Below are 24,721 nucleotides of genomic sequence, written 5' to 3'. Positions count from 1 at the left end.
ACGTGGTTGGAAAAAATGTCCTAACATTGTCTGGATGACAGTGAAACACTTTGACAGATTATAAAAAAAATGCTATTTCCAGAGGCAGCTCTTATTTCTCCATGGCCTTCACCACTGTAAACATTATTTATGATGCTATGACAGATTCCTATGACGGCTACACATACCCTTAAGTTGAAGTTAAAGTGCAGTTATGTGTTGCATCTGCATTAAAGCTTCTAGCAGTGTCTATCGTGTCTATATGTGAGCAACATCTTTAAAGAGATTTTAACGAATAAAGACAAGAATGAACAATGGGCTCGCATCTACATCTACATCTAACCACGCACAATACATACATTTACATACACACAAACAGCAAAAAGCAGGCAAATGACAGAACAAACCGTTAACAGAGGGACACCAGCTTCAAAGGTGTCATCTAGCTTTATAAAAGGCAACCACTATTAGCCTCAGGTGTCCTCCATCATTCCTGTCTTTGATATTCAAACTAACCGTAACTGGGTGCAAACGCCGGCTTTATTGTCAGTCTCAAAAACACAACTGAGGTGTATGTTTTTTTGTTCACCATTTCCACGCGCACAAGCCCACACACACACACACACACACACACACACACACACACACACTTTATTTTCCACTAGCCTATTGTCATCCCTCTGTTCTTCGCACAGGCCCATTCTTCTCTCTTCCAGTTTGGGTCTTTATTAGAAGTCTCCTACAGTGTACGACACATCATGCAAATCTGTGACTGCTGCTGTGCCTTTGGTCCCAGTAACTACCTAAACCCATATAAATGCTACATCATAAATAAACATCAAACCACGCAGTACCCTTACCCAACAAAAAGTACCACTGGGCTCCGAAAATCGTTGTTTGGAGTCAACTGATGGTACAGCACATCCCCAGAAATGTGCTGTTATCTAAGTAACACAATGCAGCAAGAAAATAATTCCTTATTGACAAAACAACATTGGGTGTAGAGTCTCACGCAGAGTGATGCGACACAGTGATAGGATAATAGCCTGAGAGAAAATATTACATTAAAGCCTAATCAACACCGAATCAAAAAAGAATGAAATACACCATTAGAATTCATCACCCTGCACTACACAGGCTGTCAATCATGCGTTATCTGAAAACCACTTAGCAGCTGACTTTACTGCAGTAATGGGACTTATCTAAAAACTGCGATGACCACCAGTCTCCTGTGTTACAATTGTAGAGGCTAACAAGCTTAACTCTGCAAATTAGGTTTCGAGGTTAGAGGTTTATTTTGTCTGCTTTTGATTTGTTTCAGTCAAAAAGTATTAAAAAATAAATCTGAAGTACATTTAAAAATGGTGCAGTTCATTAAATCAAAGAAAGTCCTAATGTCTACTGAAACTGTCTCACATGTTGTGACAGTGACAGTGAAGCACCAGTCAGGACTGAGGTGCACCAGTTGTTTTATAAACACATTATTAGTTTTGTCTTTAAACCTTAAAGTGCCTAAAGAAATACAACACATCGATTTTACTGCTGCTAATAATCATGCAGTTAAGAATAAATTGGAATTATTACGCTAACCAATACATTATTTAACATAACATTTAGTCATTTGATGACTTTTAAATAAGCATTGTATATAATTATATAATTTGACCAATACATGAGTTCAGAATAAGTGATAACTGCAGTTATAATTAGGATACTATAGGTCTCAAAACACACATCAATTAATTATGTGTGTTTTATATATATTATATATTATAATATTTTATAATATTATATATATAATATTTCATAAACAGAACAAATAGATGATAAAACACACACACACACACACACACACACACACACACACACTGAACTCTCATCCCATTAATCAAAACAAAAGTGCAAAAGTCCACATAAACCAATCTGCATCCTGCACCTGATCACAATGATTTTAATCGGCTAAAATAAGACTAACCTTTACTCTAATTGGCTGTGGGAAATGTGGCAAAATGTGTGTGTGAATTAATGTAGGTAATGTCTTTTAATGTTTAGACACACCCTCATACATATGTGCATACATATTGTCTGGCAACTATATGTTGACAGGCTGTGGGTGTGTGTGCTGTGTGTGTTGGGCACCACGGACACTACTGTCCACAGGGAGATCCCTCTGTGAGACACTGACATTTAGTTTCCAGGTCACTGTGGATGTCCTGAGGCTTAGGGAGAATAAGGTGCCACCACCACGCTGCCATGGTGATACAGCCTCAGGAGACTGCGAACACTGTACAGTATCATTTATTTTGTCTATAAGTCACTGGGACACAGAAATGTTTATTATGTCTTATATATTCTTCAACAGCTTGATTTAGGTTGACTGCAAAAAAGATCTATTTTGCTAAAGTGTAAAACTCGTTTGTGTTGCTGTCATCAAAGAGACTTTACACGGTACTTAAAGTATATTGACTTTGTACGTATATGTGTGATCTCACCTTGCCAATAACAGGGATGTCCACGGATCCCCAGGTATCTGCACCCCAGTGTACGATCCCCGATGCAAAGTCTGCTGTCACTATTCCTAAGACTGGTAGACAGGTAAAAAGTAATCGTGCTGTATGTTTAGATGTGCAAAGAAAGACAATCATCAAAACACAAGTTATGTACAGCGGAACAAGGACTTATATAGAGAAATCTTTCATCATATTTACAACATTTAGAAAAACCATTGAAACAATAAATATCTTACGATGAGTTCTGAGCGGTTTTAAGGTGATAACTTTACAGAGACAAGTTTGAGCCTGGCAATTCCTAAACGATAGCGAAACGTCCGACAGCGAACTCACCGATGCCGAGGACGATCTTGTAGATGTGAACAGTGGAGAAGTGCAGAAGGAGGAACGAGAGGTTGATGGCGAAAAGGAAGAGGCACAGAATCACGCACACCCACTCCTGGAACCGTTTACCTGAACGACAATAAGGACACAAACAACAAGAAAAATATGAGTTTTCTATTCGTATTGATGGGTTCTGTGCTTCTGCTGTCAAGGAGAGGAAGCTGAAGACCAGTGAAAATGCTAAGAAGTTATGGGTGTGATATGTTGTATTAATGAACTGGGTGAGGTCCTTGCAACTAATGGGAGAACAAGTCACTCCACAGTGAGGGTTAAAGGATCACTCAACCATAATGTGTGTGTGTGTGTGTGTGTATGTGTGTGTGTGTGTGTCCATGGTGTTAATATATAATCAGTCAGATGAAGACAAGTGTAATGCAGGCTGCAGGGTCACGACCCCTCATGTGTGAAACACCAACGCTGACGCAGCACTGAGCAGCGCACGGACATACTCACACACACACACACACACACACACACACACACACACACACACACACACACACTGCAGGCTGTTTCAGGTGGGAGGTAGGCCTCTGCAGGGACGAGGCCAAACTCACAGGTCAGCAGTATTAACTAAAGGACAGAGGGAGAGGGACTAACTAAGACTAGCCACGCTCTAAAATCGCACATCAGCAGTATTATGAGAAAGAGATGCGAGGGTCAAATTCAAACCCCCTCAGCCACAGCCCTTAAGATTAGAGAGACTGAATTATTGAAAACACACACCGCTGATCTAGAGCTCATCTAATATGAGCAGGGTTTTCTGCTCCGTTCCTTAACTCTTCTTAAAGCTTCCACGCTCCCTTTGTTTCCTTCTTTTCTTTATTCTCATTTGTCTGCTGTTGCCACCTATGCAGGACATGTGATAATGTGAGAATCTCACGACTTACAGCAATAAACGACAAAACACACAAACATAAAATAACACTGCTCTCTTTTTTAGTAAATGCCTTTTGTCCCTAGTCTCTCATCCCCTCCGCTTAATCTTCCTTTCTTTGCCAGTCTAATGTGCTTTTGAAAATTTAATGCGTTCAGATCTTAATGTATCACACAGGCATTAGCACCCTATAAGATATTCATGATGGTTTTTTTAATAAAGCACACAGGCCCATGAGTGTGTGCGCCTATAGGCCTGTGTGACTATGAATATGCTATTAGCCTCTCATAAGGTATGGGCTGGAGTGGTCACAAGAGATTTAAAATACGCGATTATGGATCTTTTACGGATCATCAAATGTGACCCTTCACCTTCTAAAAATAGACAGTATCAAAGTTGTAAAGAGACAGATGGCTAATTCAAGAGCACACCGAAGTTCAGCTACTGAATTAGTTTGACTTTGCGACTCAAAGATGTTTCAGCTATTGACTGGAGTTGGGCAGAAGTGCCAAGGTTAGTTTAGTGTGAAACTATGAAATGTGCTCTTTTGCTTTCTCAATTGATATCACTGCCATATGGGTACAAGAAGCATGAAGGGCCCATTCAGAGACACACAAGAAGCACGGTGATACGGGAGAAGGGCGGAGGAGAGGTGCTATGACAGCAATAAAACCAAGGTTTAATAGGTTGATCGTGTCTTGGCTGATCACTGATCCCTTTTGGTTTGACAGGTGATCCTGGTAAATCATTTAGTCCTTTTTAGACCCCAGTGTAATGCTCCTGAGCCACTTTAAATGCTTCACTGCAGCACAGTCCTGGTGAATGATGACATATGTTTATAGGGCAGAGTGGATTACAATTCAGTCTTCTGACAATAACGTCAAGTAAAGTGTTTGCCGTCCTCACAGCCTCAGTCCATACTGAGGTTAAGTAGAGCGCAGTTATTGTAGCGCTGTTGACTCTGAGTTTTATGTGACACCATTTTCTCCACTCTGCCCCAAGGTATGCACACACACGCACACACCTCAAGAGATCAGGACACCAAAATTCCCTCTCTCTAACTCTGTCAAGGCGTCGGTAGTCGGCACCCACGCGTGCTGAGCACAAACACACTTAACACACGTGAGCACGTACACACACACACACACGACGTACCGACTGATGGATTTCCTAACACATTCTCATATCTCTCTCTATTACACACACACACACACACACACACACACACACACACACACACACACACACACACCCTCTGACACATTCAAATTCAGACACTCCATCACCGTCACGTACACACACAAACACACACACCGGGACCATGGAGCAGGGCCGTGGAGCAGTGGGGCGGCTGTCAGGTGATGTGCGTCAGTCCTTGGATCCTCTGGCTCCCTGGTGAGGGGAAGGAAACTAGGACAGGCCTCCGCAGAGCACATACACACACTCACACGCATACATACACACACACTCACACACACTCTCTCTGTCACACACACATACACATAAGCCCTTGTCCCTCAGGCCATGGCATTGCTGGATATCACACACAGCTACAGAGACAGACACACAAAAACAAGCTCTACAAGTATGTCTGTATGTGTAAATGGACATACGGCAGCTCGCTCCAACGTACTTTACTAACACACACACTCACCAAACACAACCTATTATTTTACAGACACACCCAACCTGGCTTCACTTAGCATACAAACACCAAAATTAAAGATGTGCACTTCAACACACGTACTACACACACTCTTAGGGCCAGAGCAGTGCACTCATTAATATCGTTCTGACAACAACTGGCTCCCTGGCAGCTTCTCCGCCATCGCTCACCCAGCAGCACCCCCGCCTGTGAGCGTGCATGAGAGTGTGCACGGGGATTTAACCTGGGCGGAGCCGGGGGAGGGGAACGAGGGGTGCTAATAGGCTGAAATTAATCAACGCCGGCTGATTCGCTGTCTGGGGAATGAGTGGCGGGCAGCAGGCAGGCAGGCAACACATCCTGAATACTAATGGACTAATGGAGAGAGGAGACAGAAAGTAGAGCCCTTTAACTCTCCCTGCTGTTTGTCAGGTGACATATGGAAATACGGTGAGGAATGAAACATGCTCAAACATATGAAATATGAGTTAGCAAAGACAATATGAAAATCCAGACTGATGTTACAGAACGAAAACAAATCCCTCATTCATCTGAACAAATGCCAGGATTTTAAAATGTGCAGTGATGGTGTAAGACAGAGTGGGGGGGTGAGAGTGGGGGGGTGGGAGTGGGGGGGGGGGCGTTAAGACCATGACTCCTCTATAAAATAAAAAAAAAAAAAGAATGGCAGGGTCATGTCTTCTCCACAATAAGCCGGCTAAATTTGAAACCACATCTGTTCCATCCTCTCTATTTCGGCCTTTCATCTACAACAAACTGGAGCAAGAAGAGATTTAACTTTGGGACTCGTCTGTTTTTATGCAGCAGTTCTCTTGTTCCAAAGCTAGGAGACCACTAAGCTGAAGAGCTCCTCCCGGGATCTTTCGCTGTGTGGTGTAGGGACGACCAGACGCCATCCATGTATATCTTACAGCCGACGTATTAAGGATGTCAACATTAACACACTACCACATGCAAATAATCTGGAAATGTTTTTTTTTTTTTTTTTTTTTTTATCGTATGCTGTGAGCAAATGTAAATTAAAATGCACACAAACACACAAGTGCTAAAACAGAACCTAATAATCAAACTCTATCAAAGCGTTCTGATCTTCATCTAAGTCAAGTGTCTTTATTAAAAACCTCACAGTGCTAGTAAGGGAAAGTATGTGAACCTTGTGAATTAATAAATGGTTGACCCCTCCCCACCTGGCAGCAATAACCCTAACCAGACGCTTCCTGTAGCTGTGAATCAGATCTGCACATTCTTAGTCCACTCATCCTGCACAACTGCTTTAGCTCTGTCATTTTCTTTGGACGTCTCGTGTGTGACTCTCTTCAAGTCGTTCCATAGCATCTCTATTGGGTTGAGGTCTGGGCTCTGACTTGGTCACTTCAAAAGGTGGATTTAGTTTTTCTGAAGTCATTCTGTTGTGCGTTTTCGTTCATTGTCCTGTTGCATCATCCAACTTTTACGAGTTTCAGCTGACGTACAGACATTCTCACATTATCCTGAAGACTTATTTGACACACTTGGGAATTTATCCCCCCCCCCCCCCCCCCACTGCCTTCAGATCTCTGTCTGTCACTCAGGGTAGTTTCTTTAAGTCTTTGAAATCACTTTCCAGCTTTATGTAAATCAACAATTCTTGATCGTAGATCCTCTGAAAGCTTTTTTTGGCGAGACATAGCTCACATAAGTTTATTCTTCTTGAGCAGAGCAAACTCAGGTTTTTGTCAGTCAAAGTAGCTCTAGTCCACACACAGTTGAAAAAATCTTAGCGTATGCCAACACCTGACTCCAATTAGCTTTTTGGAGGTTATTATTCCAAGGCTTCACATACTTAGACACACATTTCTTTAGTGTTAATATATTAGGCACATTATATTTGTTAATAGTGTTGACTTGGATGATGATCAGATCACATTTTATTACAAATTAAGGCAGAAAACCTTGAAACTCCAAAAGGTTCACATACGTTTTCTGTATGTTACAGTTCCATATTTTCTAGGCAGTGTCTTTAACTATCAAGCTCCTCTCCTGTGGAACCAGGTCCCAGTTCGGGTTCTGGAGGCAGACACCCTCTCTACTTTTAAGACTAAAATTAAAACTCTCCTCTTTAGTAAAGCTTATAGTTAGAGATGGATCAGGTGACTCTGCTGCTGTAGACTAGGTCTGCTGGGACATCTCCACTGATACACTGAGCTCCTCTCCTCCCCTCTCTAACCATTTATATGCCACCATAGCATGCCATTAACTTTAACTTTAACATTAACATTTCTTTCTCCCATAGTTGTGCTTCTTCCTCTTTGTACTTTTCTGCAAGTATCGCCAACATTAAAGCTGTATGTTTCCTGAGTGCACTGACCAGTGTTTTGTTTATATTCTGGATTCTTAAACCTTACATTGTAAAGTGAATTCACACGATTCTTGTTTTGATTTGGCGCTGTATAAATAAACTGAATTGAATGTGAATTACATTATTATACACATTATTATAGTGCATAACCTGAGGCCCCTTTGCTGTGTGCTGTATACGAGTACAAAGACTCAATATGCCCCCATCTCTAAGGACGTACTGTATTCGAACATTGAATTTTTTTGATTCCATTAAGACCGCCGAGTCAACACATGCACTCAGCAAGGGACGAAACCAAAGGCGAGAACACAAAAACGGCACACAACAAGTGAGCCCACTGAAAAACCACCTACAGAGTCTCTGACAAAAAGAACCTCACACACCCTGAACAGCAGACAGAGGCTCAAAGGGCGAGTCAGCGCTGCCAACACACCCCGACCACGCCTCTTCTGTCTTTTTCTTCCCTTTCTTCCATCACTTACACTGTGTCTGAGATGAACTCCATTTACAAACACTTATTCATACTGATGTATAGACTGCTAACACATTAGGCACCAAATCACAGAGGGGGATGCTATATGTACGAACAGAACACAGACAGCTCTGCCACTCTTTTTATTCTCTCTCTCTTTCTGTATCCCCCTGGTTTGCTCTCAGTAGACTGTCTTCAGATGGGACCTGGGGAGAGTGAGAGGGAGAGAGTGAAGGAGAGAGAGAGATGTGGGTGGTGAAAGTGGGTCACATGCTCAGAGAAAGAGAATGAAGAGAGCCATGAGGGAGAGAGACACTGAGAGAGAATGACAGCAAGAGGGAAAGACGGGGTGAGAGAGATGGTTAGAGAGGCACAAAAAAGAGTGAAGGAGAGAGAGAAGGGGGGAGAAAGAGGGGAGGTCGAATTCCCTTGTTCAGAAAGAGTGGATCAGTCACAGGCCTCTTTTTCTTTCATCTGATCTCAGTGGACCACAGAACCTGAGACACACCACACCACACACACACACACACAATGCTCATACACAACATAGGGATGCAAGCAAACACACACTCACCCACACACTCTTACTGGCACACGCATACACACAAAGTCAACATAAACGAAAAGTACACAAACCACTGATGGAAAAAATGATACACACACAAGCACAATATGTATGTCTTCATGTGTATACACACACACACACACACACACACACACACACACAATCCTGCCAGACAAACTTAATAAATCTATTACCCTGTAGATTCAACAGCAACAAAGAAAGGAATGTGGTAAATGAGATTCAATAACGACATACCGACACAATGGCACACACACACACACACACTCACACGTAGACAAACAGATGCATATATCCGGGCACAATAGCACACAAACACAAGACTTTAACCCACATGAGAGCCAGTGTAAGTAGGCCCTGCTCCAGCCTTCGTCCCCTGTGGAGACGCAAAAAAAAAAAAAAAAAAAGGATGGACAGATCCCATCATATGTGTGTTTCTTTGTGTGTGAGTGTGTGTGCTGTATGCCATCCCCTCATCTCCTGGGCTTTCTGCTACCACCATATTCATCTGCGGCCTTCATAAGGATAATTACACACACACACACACACACACACACACACACACACACACACACACACACACACACACACACAATACACAGCATTCCCAGCTTCTCTCTCGTGTTGGTCAAGGTCAATAGCGAAATCCTGCCTAGAAGGCTTGCCTAAAGCCATAGATGCTTTGTGTGTGTGTACAGTGTGTATGGGCAAAACATTTCGGTGTATGTGTGTTATGCATTATCTTTTTGTGTGAGTGTGCACAACAGTCTTTCAAGTTCAACATTAAAAAAAATTACAAAAAGCAAAAGAGAAAATGCACATTGTGAATTTCTGTCTCCTTACACTCATCTTGTGTCTTTTTACTTGTTCCAAGCAAATGTTCACATACGAAGAAATTTATTCTTATATCTTACAGTGAAAACATAAAACTGTGCATCCAAAGCAACTTTTTAATTCAGAGAAATTTTATCTTAGAGCCAGGTCATGTTGGCCATTAGACTATAGTCACCCTATGGTCACTGGCTCGGAAAGTGTTAATCCACTTTAAGAAACCAGAGAGTATAAGATAAGAGATAAGATAAGATGACACTTTATTGATCTCCGAGAGCCAATGACAGCAGCACTGTGACAGTCCAACAATAAGGCACTACGTGAGTAATAAAGTAACCAAGGTGAATAGAGACATTCAGGCAAAAAGAAAAAACTAATGTGCATTACAGTTGTATACACATACAGATGAACACACTACCCATATGTGTGTGCAGTGCTAAATAAAAGCTCCATTATTTAACTGAAGAAACAGCTAAGTCAGCAAAAGATGATTGAACTGGTGTTATTTGTGTAACCACCACTCAGACCAATGAAAAAAAAAAAAGATTAGTAGCTTTTCAATTCATGTTTATTTGTTAGAATCTGGACATCTCAACTAATCAGAGGAGGACAGAGAAGACCTCTCAGGTGACTTAAGCTGCTAGCCTGCAGGTGTGAGGGACAGCTGCAGGGGAAAGCAGAGAAAATGTGAGCTAAACTGTGAAAGAAATAAAAACACTCACAAGCTTGCAAGCTAGTGAAAAGGAAAGAGAGAGCTTACTCGACAGCTTGTGTCAAGAGATCGAGGCAGCCTGTCAGAGATCGGTAAATAATAATATCGCCACCGGAAAGAAAGTTTTAATGATATGGTATACAGTACAGTAGTAAGGATCCTTACACATAGCCAAATATCAATAATAACAATAATATCAAACTAAAACATCCATAGACAGACATGCAGACATATAGTAACTCAACACAGTTTAATCCTTTGATTCTGCTGACTTTGCTATAATACGCTATTCCGCTCCTGTCCAGGCTCACTTTACACACACTGAGGTCACGAGAATACACAGACACACACAGAGGTCAAAGTCAAGTACAGTCCAGCCGCTCCTGAGGGTCCCGCACACGCTCAAATGGTTTCTGACTTTTAACCTTTATGACCCCAGGGTCGGCATTTCAGGGAGTCCGGCCTGTGTGTGTGTGTGTGTGTGTGTGTGTGAATATGTCAACTGTCACATATGAGAGAGGGGCCCATCTTCAGGCAAACTCAGGTCAGTCAGATTTCAGGGTTGACACCTGTATTTTGGCTTTACTGTTATCACAGACATATATATGCAGTATGGTGCTCTGCTACGTCAACGACCTCGCCATGCCTCTGTTGTTATGGTAACAGGGCCATGGCCTAAAGGAGAAGAGCTTTTGGAAAACTCAACTCTGGTAGAAGGAAAGATTAAAATCAATGACCCACTGCTGCAAAATAAAGTCTGACTGAGCACATGACTTCACACACACACAAACTCCAACATAAAGCAAAGCTTACGTTTTTATAACAATGTTATTATGTAAAAAGTGAATTAACATATTTTAGTAATCCACAACAAACACAATCCAGAACTGAAGCACTTTGCATTGCTCAGATGAAGACGATAGAAAATCAGTGTGGATCTCTCCTGTCCATCCTGGAGAACAGGATGGACTCAGCTGATGTCTACAATGTAGTTTTCCACACTTGTGTGTTTAAAATACTGATTCATCTCAGGACAATCAAAAAGTATCTGAAAATGCGAGAATATTTGGATTTCCTAAGATCAGTCAGAAATGTTCCTATGCAGTAATGTCCAGCTTCTCAAAAGTATGTTCTTTAAATGGCTCACACTGGTCTTCAAGCAGCTTGGATTCTGTGCCTCTCTACTCTCCCTCCAGACTCTGGGACCCTGATTTCCAAATTACTTTAATTGGAAAACGGGACTTTGGACCACTGAGCAATGCTCCAATTCATTTTCTCTGTTGATGCACTGACTCCAGCCTCTCTTCACTCTTTGTGAAGCTCTTACAAGTTTTTGAATTGACTTTGCAGGACAGTCTTCTTTTGCCCTTCAGTGAATGCTCCATGAATATTCTTTGATACAGTAAACAGTGAACAGTCAAACCTCTCAGCAGTGATCTTCTGATTGTCTTCTGGACAACTCAGAAGTCAGAAGTCTTCCCCATGATTGTGGATGCACTCTTGAAATGCACAGTGAGGTGAACTGTATTTGTAATGTATGAATAGTAATTTAATAAAACTTGAAATAAATATTGGACTGGATTGTTTTCCCCCTCACAGTGTGTGTATTGAATCTAGAGCATGTGAGACTTTCACTTTAATTTGAATTAAAATAATGCTGCCTTTAATAGAAGTCCTTGTATAAATGGGTTTGTTGTTTACATTACTACTCAAACGTTTGGGAATACTTAGATATTTTATTGTTTTCCAAGAAAACACACCTGAATAGAGAACAGGACATGCTGACATTGTCAGAATCAGAAATTATTATTTTGATGGAAATGATGAACGTGTTCTTCAAACTGTTCAATCATCGTAAAAAACACCTTTTGCAGCAATCACAGCCTGGCAGACCTGAGGCATTAGCTGTCAGTTTAAATGGCTTCACTTCCTCAAGGTCCCTTCCACTCTGTACAAATCTCCTATTTTACCACCTCCAAAGCATCACCAGACCATCACACTGCCTCCACCATGCTTGACTGATGGTATTAAAAGCTTGAGCATCTTACAAATGTTCTTCTGTTTGATCTGAAGAATTCTTTCAGTCTTCCAGTGTCCAATGTCTGTGCCCATCTCAGTCTGAGATACAGCGTTTTCTTGGCAATTCTGCCATAAAGTCCAGCATCCAGAAGTCTCCTCTTCACTGTTGATGTTGACACTGGTGTTTGACGTGTACTATATAGTGCAGCTGCCAGTTGAGGACCTGTGAGGCGTCTTTGTCTTAAACTACACATGCTCAGATATTTGTCTTCTTGCACAGCTGTGCACCGAGGCCTCCCACTCCTTTTTCTATCGCTGTTAGAGCCAGTTTGTGCTGCTCTCTGAAGGGAGTAGTTAACAGCATGATAAGATGTTTTAGGTTTCCTCACAATCTCTAGCATTGAGTAGCCTTCCTTTGTAAGGACAACAATAGACTGACAGGTCTCCAACGAACCTGTAAACAAACAAATGCTGATGTTCTACTAAACTGAGAATGCCATGCACCCTTGTTTGCTCCTTTAGTTCTCCACTGAGCAACACGAATGAAAAAAGGGTTTTCTCATAATTGATTAGCCGTATACAATGAATAACTTGAAGTAGGAGCAATACCAAAAGATGGATGCAGAGGACTGATAATTGACAACCAGGTCCTCACAATATCTGAACCACGGTTAAAGTCACAGTAAATCATTTTAATTATTAAATAGTTGGTGGTTGATTGTAATCAAGCAAATAAAACCATAATGGCAGTATACACCTCAAGGAGGGCTTCTGAACACGCCTCTGTGGTACAGAGTGTCTTCGCGTGTTTAACAGGAGCAGGTTGACATGTGAGCCGTTAGGGCGAGATGAGGTGAACGGGGTTTGAAGATCAGCACGTTCTTTAGATCGCTTACAGGCACTGACAACAGATCCTCCAGGGTAAAACTCGAGATCACACACACACACACACACACACACACACAGTGAAGACACAGATACAAACGCAAAGAGGCGCAAACGCAGATCATGTGACCAAAATGCCACAAAGCAGGAGAGAAAGAATGGAGGAGAGGAGAGGAGAGGAGAGGAGAGGAGAGGAGAGGAGAGGAGAGGAAGAGAGAGAGAGGAGAGGAGGAGAGGAGAGGAGAGGAGAGGAGAGGAGAGGAGAGGAGAGGAGAGGAGAGGAGAGGAGAGACGAGGAGAGACGAGGAGAGGAGAGGAGAGGAGAGGAGAGGAGAGGAGAGGAGAGGAGAGGAAGCAGACCATGACACTTCAGACATATGGGAGGACCGAGGAGAGATGAGAGGATGAATAGAGAGTTGGTAAGATAAATGGAGAGATGCAGAAACAGAGGGAGAGGGAGATGCATCCAGCTGTTTGTCCATCCTAGCTTTGCTGTAATGAGCCCATGTTTGGCTCTACGGAGCATCGCCAACGCCTCATCTAACTTCTCCAAACTCTAACAAGCCAAACTGCTATTTAGATTTACCTCCTACCAGCGCTGAACCGGACCCAAACAACTAAGCACATAACAGCGTGGCGCTCCCTTAAATGGACACTCTGACATTTTGAATTTTAGCTGTTTATTTTTCTTTAACAGACACTTGTCAGCATGTGGGAAACATTTCCGCTTTTAAGTTTTCATAAAATGGCTCGGCAGCATTGTTAGCGTCACTGAGCGTGTCGTCCACTCGCAGCCTGCTGTGTCATTTGACTGAAATGAGGGAACGCTTGTAAGTCATGTCATGTCTTACCTGGTAGAAAAAAAAAAACACAGCCATGTTCTATGATTACAGCTAGAAAACAACGGATCGCTGATTTTGACCAAGAAGCATCACTCTCCCCTCAGGATACATGTTTTAGATTGCACCAAAATAAAATTTATCCAGTACGACATTTGACTATATTGTGCCTGACAGCTGCCACTGTCCTTCATAGACAGAACTCCCTGCTTCGTGACATCTGGACAAAACCAACCACTACATGTGAGCTGTAAACAGCCGCTTGTACAACGCATTACCTACATTCACTGTTATATCTGTGGATACTATTGTGGAAAGTTTGCATAAGTGAATTAAGAGAAAACATCTCAACACAGTTACAACAAACGTTTTAGTGATCATTCTCAGTAACAGCCATATTACTGAAGTTATTGTTTCTCATTTGCAATTTGCTGGTTCTCTGCATAAATCAGTCATGAAGTGTGATTTTATCTTCACCAAAGTCACCAACACCATGTTAGTGTATAATCTACGTTGATAAAACAGACTTCATCTTTCATGTCTTTATTGAAGACACCCATTAAACACTGTGGAATCAATAGTGTCATGCATGTTCTTCCTGTAGCTGTGGATTAGATCCAGATCTGCTTCAGATCAGTCGTCTTCTTAGGACATCTTCAACAACTCCAGCTCTGCCTCCTGTCTTTTCTTCAGTGCCACTGTCTCTAAGCCGTACAGCATCACTGGTCTCACCTCCGTCTTGAACACCTTTCCTTTGATTCTCGCTGATCCTCTTTTACCACACAACACAGCTGACTGTTTTCTCCACCCGTTCCATCCTGCTTGCACAGCCTCTTCACCTCTTAACCACACTCTCCATTGCTCTGAACCTTTGACCCTAAGTACTTAAACTCCTTCACCTTCTTCACCTCTGCTCCCTGTAACCTCACCGTTTCACTTGGTTCCCTCTCATTCACACACATATATATTCTGTTTTGCTGCAGCTGACCTTCATTCCTCTGCTTTCCAGTGCACACCTCCACCTCTCTAGATTTTCCTCCACCTGCTCCCTGCTCTAGACACAGATCACAAGGTCATCTGCATTTGCCCATCTCTGCACTTCTCCATTAGCATCCTCACAGCAAACACTGCATCTGTTGTCTCTTTCTAGCCATGAAACCATACTGCTGCTCACAAATGCTGACCTCTGCCCCTCACCTAGCCTCTACTTCTCTTTCCTGTACCTTCATTGCATGGCTCATCAGCTTTATTCCTCTTTAGTTGTCGCAGCTCTGCACATCTCAAAGCCCTCCTCACTTCACTCTTACTAATCTTTGCTACTTCCTGCTCCACAGCTGCCCCCTCTTCTACTCTTCGTTCTCTTTCATTTCTCTCATTCATCAACTCTTTACTCTTACTCCTTCCATCTTCCCATCACACTCCTGGCACCTGTCAATACATTTCCATCTCTATCTTTAATCACCCTCAACTTGTTGCACCTCCTTTTGTTCTCCATTTCTTTGCCTCGCCAATCTGTACAAATCCACCTTTCCCTCCTTCATGTCCAGTTTTTAAAGTCCTCATATTCCTCATATACTTTTTCTCACCACTGTAAATCTCCAAATTGTGCTGTCTCACACTGACCTTCAGGTACTGAACAGTGCACTGAATTCTGGGATTGACAGGGAGTTACAAATGCAAAATAACAGAAGCAAGACTGAGAGGTGAGTGTGATGTGATAACAGTGCCTTAAACTGGTATTGGTTTAAATACAAATTCAAAGACAGAATTTCTTTTGTACAAGGTCATTCTCGTAAAACCTGCTCACAGAAAGGTCTGAGGGTTTATTCAGAGTAACTGGGACATTGTTACAGGTGTACAGTTACTGTTAGACGTTTTCCATTTAACTTTATGAGCCTTTAGGAGGCCTGATCCACAATCTTCCTGGTTTTTATGATTTTTTTAACTGCTTGTAAAGTTTGACTGCAGGTTATTCATTGTTCAACAGATCCACCTGTGACGCTTTCTCGTATATTTACTCGTGTTGCATCGCTCTGGGTGCAGTTCACAAGTTCACAGTATATGTGTGATCAGAACAAGTGCTTGCAGAGACTGTGATTCATTAGGTGTGCAGGTTTCTCCTGTAAAAAACCTGAGCTGTGTCAACTGACACACCTGCACAAGTACAGGTTACTTTACAGAGCATTGTTGGTGTAGACTAACCTTTTTTCCTGAATGTGTGAGAGCAGCATTTCAGGCATAACCCCTGCAAATATGCAGCCTTAAACTATTTTTCAGTTCCACCTGGTGTTTTGCATTTTCCCTTGAGAATGGAAAATGCAGCTTGAGGCTCTCGTGCTATACTCACTGTTGCATTATTGTGTAACACACCAGTTTGGAGTATAGCGGCGTTGGTGTTGCGTCAGTACACTGCCCATATCGCGGCCTTGCTTGGGCTATTTTTAGCCAGAGTCAGTCTGCTAACTAAGCTCACCGGCCGCTAGATGAGAGGGGATAAAATGTCACGACCCCAAATGCATGTGTGATCCTCTTAAGCATCAATCAGCACTACGCTCACAAAACAACACAACCCAGCTTCTCACCAGTTTCACAAGTTCAGGTGTTGCATATCATCAATAAGTCAATCGAATTCAGGGTTTAATTACAAAATATCCAAACACACTTCACATGAGTACGTTTTTAGAAATACTATATTGAGATTTAACTTTTAACTGTACAAAATCAATTGTAATTGTAATAATCTGATGACACATGCTGATTCACTTGTGTTTTCATCTATGATCCAGATATCTCTGGTTCACAATTTCTCGCCCTGTGATCCAACTTTAATTAAGTTAAATAATCAATCGTGTGAGTTTGGGAGCGAGTGCGTGTGTGTGTGTGCAGGCGCATATGCTATCTTGCCTGTTTGCATAAATACGTAATGTTGGTGTTGCCTGGCAGTACCACAGATCAAATGCCAATGAACCAAATATTAGGGAGATCCAATTCCATTGGTGGTGAAGGTGCCTCCTTTCCTCACAGTGTAAAATAGCACAACCAGTTTTACAAGCTTGTTTGTTTTGTGACAGCCTGCACGTAGACAGGGGTTAAATGAGCACTAAGTTTTTAAAAAGTGCTCAAGTCAGGACGGAAGACCATTTTCAGCTCAGTAAGTTGAGCGACACACTGCCGGGGTCAGTGGTTGGTGGGCACGAACACACTCACAGTGCTGCAGGGCCTTTGAATTTGAGTGCCAACCTAGTGACACATGTCGTGCCCCCGCATGAACTTCACAATAACGTGGTCATAGCGGTGCAAACCTGTGTTTGCTCTGATCATCATTCCTATTTTAGGAAGTGTGTACAAGTGGCCAACACGGTCCGGCTAGAGGCAATTAAAATGCTCAGCGAAGTGAGAAGCAGGGCAGATGGTCGGGCAAAACGTGGCACAGTCCAGCTTGATGCACAACTGGTAAGACAGGTTGTCTTTGCTAAGGTCTGAGGCACAGCACGCCTTACATCACTACGCCAAAATCAATGTATCGTCAGCGAAAACATGGCTCAATTTCTCCTTTTCTTTCCCTCTCAGCATTCTGAGCCCACATTTGACTAAAACCAAATGACAGCCAGTAAACGCCAGAACGGAGCTGTGGTGTCAAATGGCAGCGCAGAGAGAGAGAGATGTAGTATATGTCTTATTTCAAATAATGAACAACTTACCCAGGCTTTTATATGCTTAAACAAATGAAAGCCTTTAACTGATTACCGAGCAGGTAATGACGCCTAATTACAGAGAAATGCTGTGACGTATGCTGCTGTGACTGGGAAATAACGATAACAACTGAAACAAGCGTGATGGAGGGCAGGTAGCGGTGAAGATAATGGCAACTGTTCTCTGGAACCTGTTTAACAAGACCACAATGCACGCTAGTACATGTGGCCTCAGGGTCATGACACAGAAGCAACGCTTTGTTGTAATGGAGGCAGGAAATTCTGCCCGCAATAACAACTGCTGTCATTTTCTGAACGTATTTGTAGCCTGTGCATCAGTGGTCCTGAAATTCAGTCTCCGGGGTCCAAACTGCTGCTTATTTTTTATTCTGCCAGGCAGTTTTCATTCTAGACGTCTAATCAGAGACTTATTTGGACTGGGACGCCAGGTGAATTTAAACTAGCAGGCAAAGAAAACCAGCAACACTCTGGACCCCCAAGGACGGGATTTGAGGATTACTGCTGTAGACTGTGTCACAGACATTGATTTTGTCCTAGGACTAAAAGCCTGCAGCAACTGAAGGCAACAACTTCACTGGCATCTCAAAACATAGCAAACAATCCTGTGGGAGCGTGGACCTTTACCTGAGATGTTTGACTGCAAGGTTTTTTATGCTAAGGGCATTTTAAATATACCCTATGTGCTCTTGACTGGCCCTGGCATTAAAACCCCATCTGTAAAATGTGAGGGGGGGGGGGGGGGGGGGGTTGTAAGATTGTAGTTTGATGTTAATGCTCTGAGAGGCCGGTTCAAAAACAAACAAATATTTAAAATCATTGCAGCAAATGCTACAATTCTGAGTTTTACTTCTCAATAATATCTTATGTTAGGACTGTAAAACACCTTCAACTCCAAATATTCAGTCTCCAAGTTAAAATAACCTGATGACATCACCAGTTATGTTGCCATAGTTTCAGAAGCTTCCTCCACAGCCATATGTTCACAACAGATTTTAGTGTGTGAGTCGTACTCTGTACTCTGTGATGAGTAAACACGTCTTCATATGGAAAACGGGTGGACAGACACAAAACTAAAAACACAGATCATACTGAACTAAAAGCAGGTTCGACTACTGTGCAACAACCAAAGAATGTTTAACAGTATAATTCTGCCAAATGTGCGTTTACAGCCTGATTGTACTGACATATAACAGCACAGGCCTGAGTCACAGGTTGGACAATGGACAGGTATTGAAAACAGAACAGGGTTTAGTCAAACAGCTCAACTGCATGATGAGATGTTGGACACATGCACACGTTGCAGTGCACGATCAGCACCCTGGCCCTGCAGTGAGGGAGTCATGAGACCTGTGCTCAGACTGAGTAGATCTGAAGTCACAAGCTGCTCCTGAACACTGTTGTCTACTAATGTAACAGACCTGTGTGAGTGTGTGTGACTCTTGTTTCCAGCTCTGTGTCTTCTCTACTTTAACTGTTGTAGTAGTACATCCTCACTGCTGTGGACTGAGGCCTCCACACTGTGTCATGCAACAACTCACAGCAGGATAAATGTGAGATCCTCGCCCGCTTCAATCGGAGCCAACACGGGCTTTGTAGTAATTAGTCATGAATGACAAATGGTTGTTACGTTAGTCTGTAGCCACAGTTTGTCAACACGAGTGAGCGCAGCATCAGCATCAGCATCATCATCATCATCATCATCATCATCATCATCATCTTCACCCTCACCGATGCCTCTCTGGGGCTTTTAGGCCTCTGCTGATGCCGTGTTTCGTATCTAGCGCCGTTACCGACAAAACAAGTGACAACAGCAGCAGCAGCAGCAGCGCTGACAGCTACAACAAATGCGTCCTCACCGGGAGAGTAGAGCCGCGCCAGCTGCCGGGCCCCGGCGTGCTGCGGTCCCCAGCGAGGCGCCGCGCTGCGAGCAGCCGCCCCGTGCTCGTTCCCGTTCGGATCCTCCTCCGCCATGGACCGGTGCCTGATGTCGGTCTCGGAGAGAAGCGACGCCGCCATATCCCCTGCCCGCCGCCCCCCGCTTTGGCTTTTAGCTATAGGACATCAATTGTAAACGCGTCCCGGTCGGTGAATGGTCGGTTTCGTGCGGGTCCCGGCCTCCGGTGTCGGTTGCTGTGTCTGGATGTTGGAGGGAGGCTGAACCAATGATGCTAGCTGCTCGGTACCGGAAGTACACGGACGCTGCTGCGCCGACACACGGACCTGCTCCACAAGGTTTTAGCCGCTACACGACCATTAAACGTGTGTTTGTGTGTTAAAAGAGGAAAAAAGGAAAGAAAGAAAGAAACGGCTTCGTTATCTCTTGTCGTGCGCGTTTTGTCAAACTTTATTTCAGCGTTCAGTGCAGCTGTCACGTTAGGGACCGTCTGCATTTTGCAGTGACGCTAACAAGTGGAAGTGGTACCTCAACTTCAGTGTGTGTGTGCATGTCAGAGATCCGCGGTAGAAGCCTACTACTAGCACATCATTAAACCATCTAACGTGGAAAGACCTTTTTTATTATTATTATTATTGCAATTTAAAGCCGAGTCATCTTCACTGCTGCCTTCAGGTGCTCAAGTCCAAGTCGGTGCATCATAAACCGAAAGTTTACCATGATCAAAAGTGGAACAACAGTAAACAACAATATTATATGATTCTTTTAATATCACAGTGAGTTATGTATGTCTTAAAATGACTAATTCATTTCTAGGTGAAGGATCAGTCAGATACAGGTGATCTCAGCATTTAACAGTAGTGTTACAAGCACCAGGCAGACTTTGTGTTTCGGTAATGAGTGTATTTAGCAGCCCCCCACCCTCCCCTCATGGTGTTGCAGTGGTTGGAGATGAGGTCCACATGGCTGGTTTGGGGAGATGGGTACCCACCTATGAGCCGTCTGGCAGAGAGCGTCTCAGAGGCCGGGAGAACTCAGCTGTCCAGACACATGGATGCTGATGATGAACAGAAGGTTGCACACTGCAAAAAGTACAGTTCAGTCTGGTGGTGAGTCTTAAACCATAGAAAGAGTTCAGCAGTTAAACACACTCTACTTCTAATATTCAATCAGGTGGCTTTTTATCAACTTCTTATTTTTATCAGATTTTTATGATAACTTATCCTTCATCACTGTATTTCTGATATTGCAACCCTACATTCATCAGGCTGCCAGAAACACATCTTCAGGTTCAGTAGACAGTTGGTTAACATATCTGCATGACATTATCCTCGAGATGTTTCTCCAACTTGATTGCACCTGTGGGAATTTCATTTGATTGGACATGATTTGGAAAGCCATACACCTGTCTGTATAAGGTCTCACAGTAACGGTGCATGTCAGAGCACAAACCAAGCCATGAAGTCCAAGGAATTGTCTGTAGACTTCTGAGACAGGGTTGTATCGAGGCAGAGATGTGGGGAAAGGTACACAAAAACGTCTGCAGCATTGAAGGTCCCAATAAACCACCAGGACTCTTCCTAGAGGGGGTCACCTGGCCAAACTGAGTGATCAAAAGAGAAGGGCCTTAGTCAAGGAGGTGAGTGAGAGAGTTTCAGCATTTCTCTGTGGAGAATGAAGAACAACCATCTCTGCAGCTCTCCACCAACAAGGCATGTATGGTAGAGTGGCCAGACAGAAACCACTCCTCAGTAAAGGTTTGCCAAAATGCACCTGAAGGACTCTCAGACCATGAGAAACAAGGTTCTCTGGTCTAATGAAACAAAGATTGAACTCTTTGGCCTGAATGCCAGGTGTCATGTCTGGATGAAACCAGGCACCATCATACCCTCCCTACAGTGAAGCATGGTGGTGAGTAGTGCCTGGACCTCAGACCAGAGTCTGTTTCCTCAGGTCCAAGCAGACTGTGGCTTCCACCTAACCACTCTACAATAAAGGTCAAATAGAGTGCTACTAAGTTGGTCTTTTGTCCAGCAGGTTCTCCCACCTCTGCATAAGACTTAAAAGATTGAATGTCTGTTACACTGACTTTCCATTCCCATCTGGTTACTCAGCTTGGCTGGACGGCCAACAGTCCAAAGAGTCCTGGAGGTTTCAGACTTCCTCCATTTCACAGTTATTGAGGCCACTGTGCTCCTGGGAACGCTCCCAGCTGAAACGGTTTCATACCTTTGCCCTGATCTATGCCTTATAACAGTTTTATTGCACAGGTCCACAGAAAGTTATTTCGGTGCCATGTCTTGGTTTTTGTCCACACGAATTATTAGGATTTATACTTTAGTTCAATCTGATACCTTATGATCTAAAGCACAGTGAACTTACAAAGATCCTTAAACTGCAGTGCCATCAAGATTAAAAAGAGTGGACACGAAGTCTTTGTGCTGTAACATGCAGTGTGATCAGACATATTTTAATAAACACCTAACAAGAAAGACAAGTGGAAATGTTTTTGTGTTTGTTTTCTGTGATCTTATGGAGAGATCCATAGAACATGTTTGTTTTTGTGTTTAGTATTTTTTAGTGTGTTATAAAATATTACATGGAGCACTTCCAATTGTACTACTGATTTCGACTTCACTTCGACCTCAGTCTTGCAGTTGAGTAACGTTGACTGATCACACTATGATAAAAGGCTGCAGGCTCACAAATGTGATTCCTTTGAATAAATGCACATCACACAGAGATTCTTTGTTTGTCATTTATTTATTTATCTTTTTTTGTCTGTACTAGATTATTGCAGTCTGGTAAATTCACATTTAAAAAGCAGTCATTGACCAGATGCACTGAAATCCATGATATTCATTTTTACAATAACCATTATAGGCCCCATAGAGACTGGAAAACCCAATCCAAAAAAAAAAAAAGAAACATTGTATGGTTTTCTGAACTTTATTTAGTTTGATGTCTTTTTTTCATAGTAATTACAAAAAGGAAAGAAAAATATATATAACAATAATAAAAAGGAGAGTCTGGGGGGAGAAACTCAGGAATATTACGACTGGCAAACAAACAATCACAACACAGCACAAGTACCTACTTACGGTGAGAAATGAAAGGTACAAAAATGAAAACAAAGAAAATAAGCACATATGGCAGAAAGACAACTGAAAGAAATTGGCACCTATGAAGTTGAATACAACAAGCAACTGAGGGGACAAGAAAGTGAAGCTTTTCCTACAATCTATTAAAAGAAAAAAAAAAAACAAAGGATGTTTTGCGGCTTTTTTCTTTTCTATTTGTTAAAAAAAATATTAAAATGCATGACCTGGGGAGCGTGGGAGGAGAGGAAAGGAGAAAGGGAAGAGGAAGAAGCTGGTGGTGGTGGGGGTTTTGGCAGGGACAATAAAAATACTGCACATACAATACCTTTTTTCATTCTTCTCCTTCCTTCATCTAGCTCTTACCGTTTTCCTCACCCACTTTTTCCTTTCTTTATTTAATAGCATATCCCATTAATATTCCTTTCCCCCGCTGCTCCTAATAGCCGCGCCCAGTGGCGCGATCGTTAGAGTTTTACATGTGAGTAGCAAATGACACTTTGATTGGCTGTGATGTGGAGATGGGGATCCCCTGCCGGTTCTGGGTCGGGGGCCCCGGCTGAGCCGAGAGATCCTGCCGGGCCTCGGTCTCACTGCGCGTGCTGACTCAGTGTGTGGTTCTAGAGGGAGAGAGGGAGAGGGAGAGATAGAGAGAAAAAGTGAGAACACATGATGAGAGAAATAATGGGCTACGTGAGCATAGTGCTTTCCACTTGCCCCCCCACCCAATAATAGAACAGAAGAGAACAGAAACACAACTGCCTCCCACTGTACAGATAGCAAGGCCTCCTCGCTTTATACATGGTCTCATGAAAGGAGAGAAGGAGGAAGAGCAGAGATTAGAAAATAATAGAATGGAAGAAGACAAAACATGATGAGCAGACAACTCTACTGCCTGCAAAACAGACATGAGTAGGTAGAATACAAATGGATTGTCAGTCGCACCGAAGATTTTCAGAGATAAAGGAAACGTTTTGAAACTGTGTGCGATGGAAAAGACGTACAAATATCTTGCAGCATACATGCATTCATAAACTGCTTGACATACTCATTAACGAAGTAAAACCTCAATTGGGTCACAACCAAACATTTCAGACCATATAGTATTTGTTCTGTTTTAGCTTTATTTATCTGAGGGAATCCAGCGCCTCAATTTGTTTATTCAGATCTGTGAACCCTTGTGTCTTTTGATATAGTGATTAATATTTTACAAACACCGTCTCCATACCTCGGAGAGCCCCTACACTCACCTCTCCAAAGGCATCGGAGTGCACTACACATCACAATGTAAAAACACATCAGGTGTTTTTGTGTTGGTGGTAGAACTGAGATTTATAGACACATTAATATGCAGCAAAAGAACACACAGAAAGCAGCATCTTGCTCACAAGCATATGCAATCTTATAATGTTCCTTCTGAAAGGAAAAATAATTTGGTGTATAACCAAATAAAAACCTGAACCAAAACGAATAAGGAAAAAACACAAGAATGTGCACCACTTTACGTTCGCACACAAACACAGAGACGGACTGACAAACACTCAGTCCTCTGTGGCTCCTCCATATCAGCTACAATAGGGAACTGAACTCATGATAATCTGGGTTTGCTGGTTTGGAACTTAGCTAGCATCATATCTAAAGCTGGGGAGATATTGTCTCTGTGTGTGTGTGTGTGTGTGTGTGTCAGAGAAATTTCCACTAGGATGCTTTCCTCCCCCTCTCTCCTCATTTTCCCCAGACTGTACAGCTTTCTCCCTGTGAAACTCTCTCTCTCTCTCTCTCTCTCTCTCTGTCTCACACACACGCACACACAAATTCCCTCTGAAATCTTTCCCTATCATCCCCGCTTCTTCACACATACACACTCTCATTTACAGGCACACAACACACACACACACCACATTCCCAGTGAGATCTTCCT

At 42.7% G+C, this 24,721-nt stretch overlaps 2 protein-coding genes across 2 annotated transcripts in view; both read right to left on the bottom strand.

Annotated features, from left to right (window-relative positions):
* The window catches only part of si:ch211-212o1.2 (TMEM189_B_dmain domain-containing protein), a 29,978-nt gene extending 9,999 nt beyond the window's left edge, over positions 1 to 19,979 (bottom strand). The window contains exons 1-3 of the mRNA XM_026366566.1: positions 19,665 to 19,979; positions 2,823 to 2,942; positions 2,472 to 2,563 (exon numbers count right to left, since the gene is read on the bottom strand). Of these exons, the coding sequence (XP_026222351.1) occupies positions 2,472 to 2,563; positions 2,823 to 2,942; positions 19,665 to 19,824 (372 nt within the window). The 5' untranslated portion in view covers positions 19,825 to 19,979. The remainder of the gene's footprint in view (positions 1 to 2,471; positions 2,564 to 2,822; positions 2,943 to 19,664) is intronic.
* A 2,467-nt stretch (positions 19,980 to 22,446) lies between these two features.
* Positions 22,447 to 24,721, bottom strand: part of znf423 (zinc finger protein 423) — a 129,281-nt gene continuing 127,006 nt past the window's right edge. The window contains exon 21 of the mRNA XM_026366315.1: positions 22,447 to 23,420. Within this exon, the coding sequence (XP_026222100.1) occupies positions 23,391 to 23,420 (30 nt within the window). The 3' untranslated portion in view covers positions 22,447 to 23,390. The remainder of the gene's footprint in view (positions 23,421 to 24,721) is intronic.

This window comes from Anabas testudineus, chromosome 6 (genome assembly GCF_900324465.2).
Source record: "Anabas testudineus chromosome 6, fAnaTes1.2, whole genome shotgun sequence".
Taxonomy (NCBI): Eukaryota; Metazoa; Chordata; class Actinopteri; order Anabantiformes; family Anabantidae; genus Anabas; species Anabas testudineus.
This window is presented reverse-complemented; position numbering and strand designations above follow the sequence as displayed.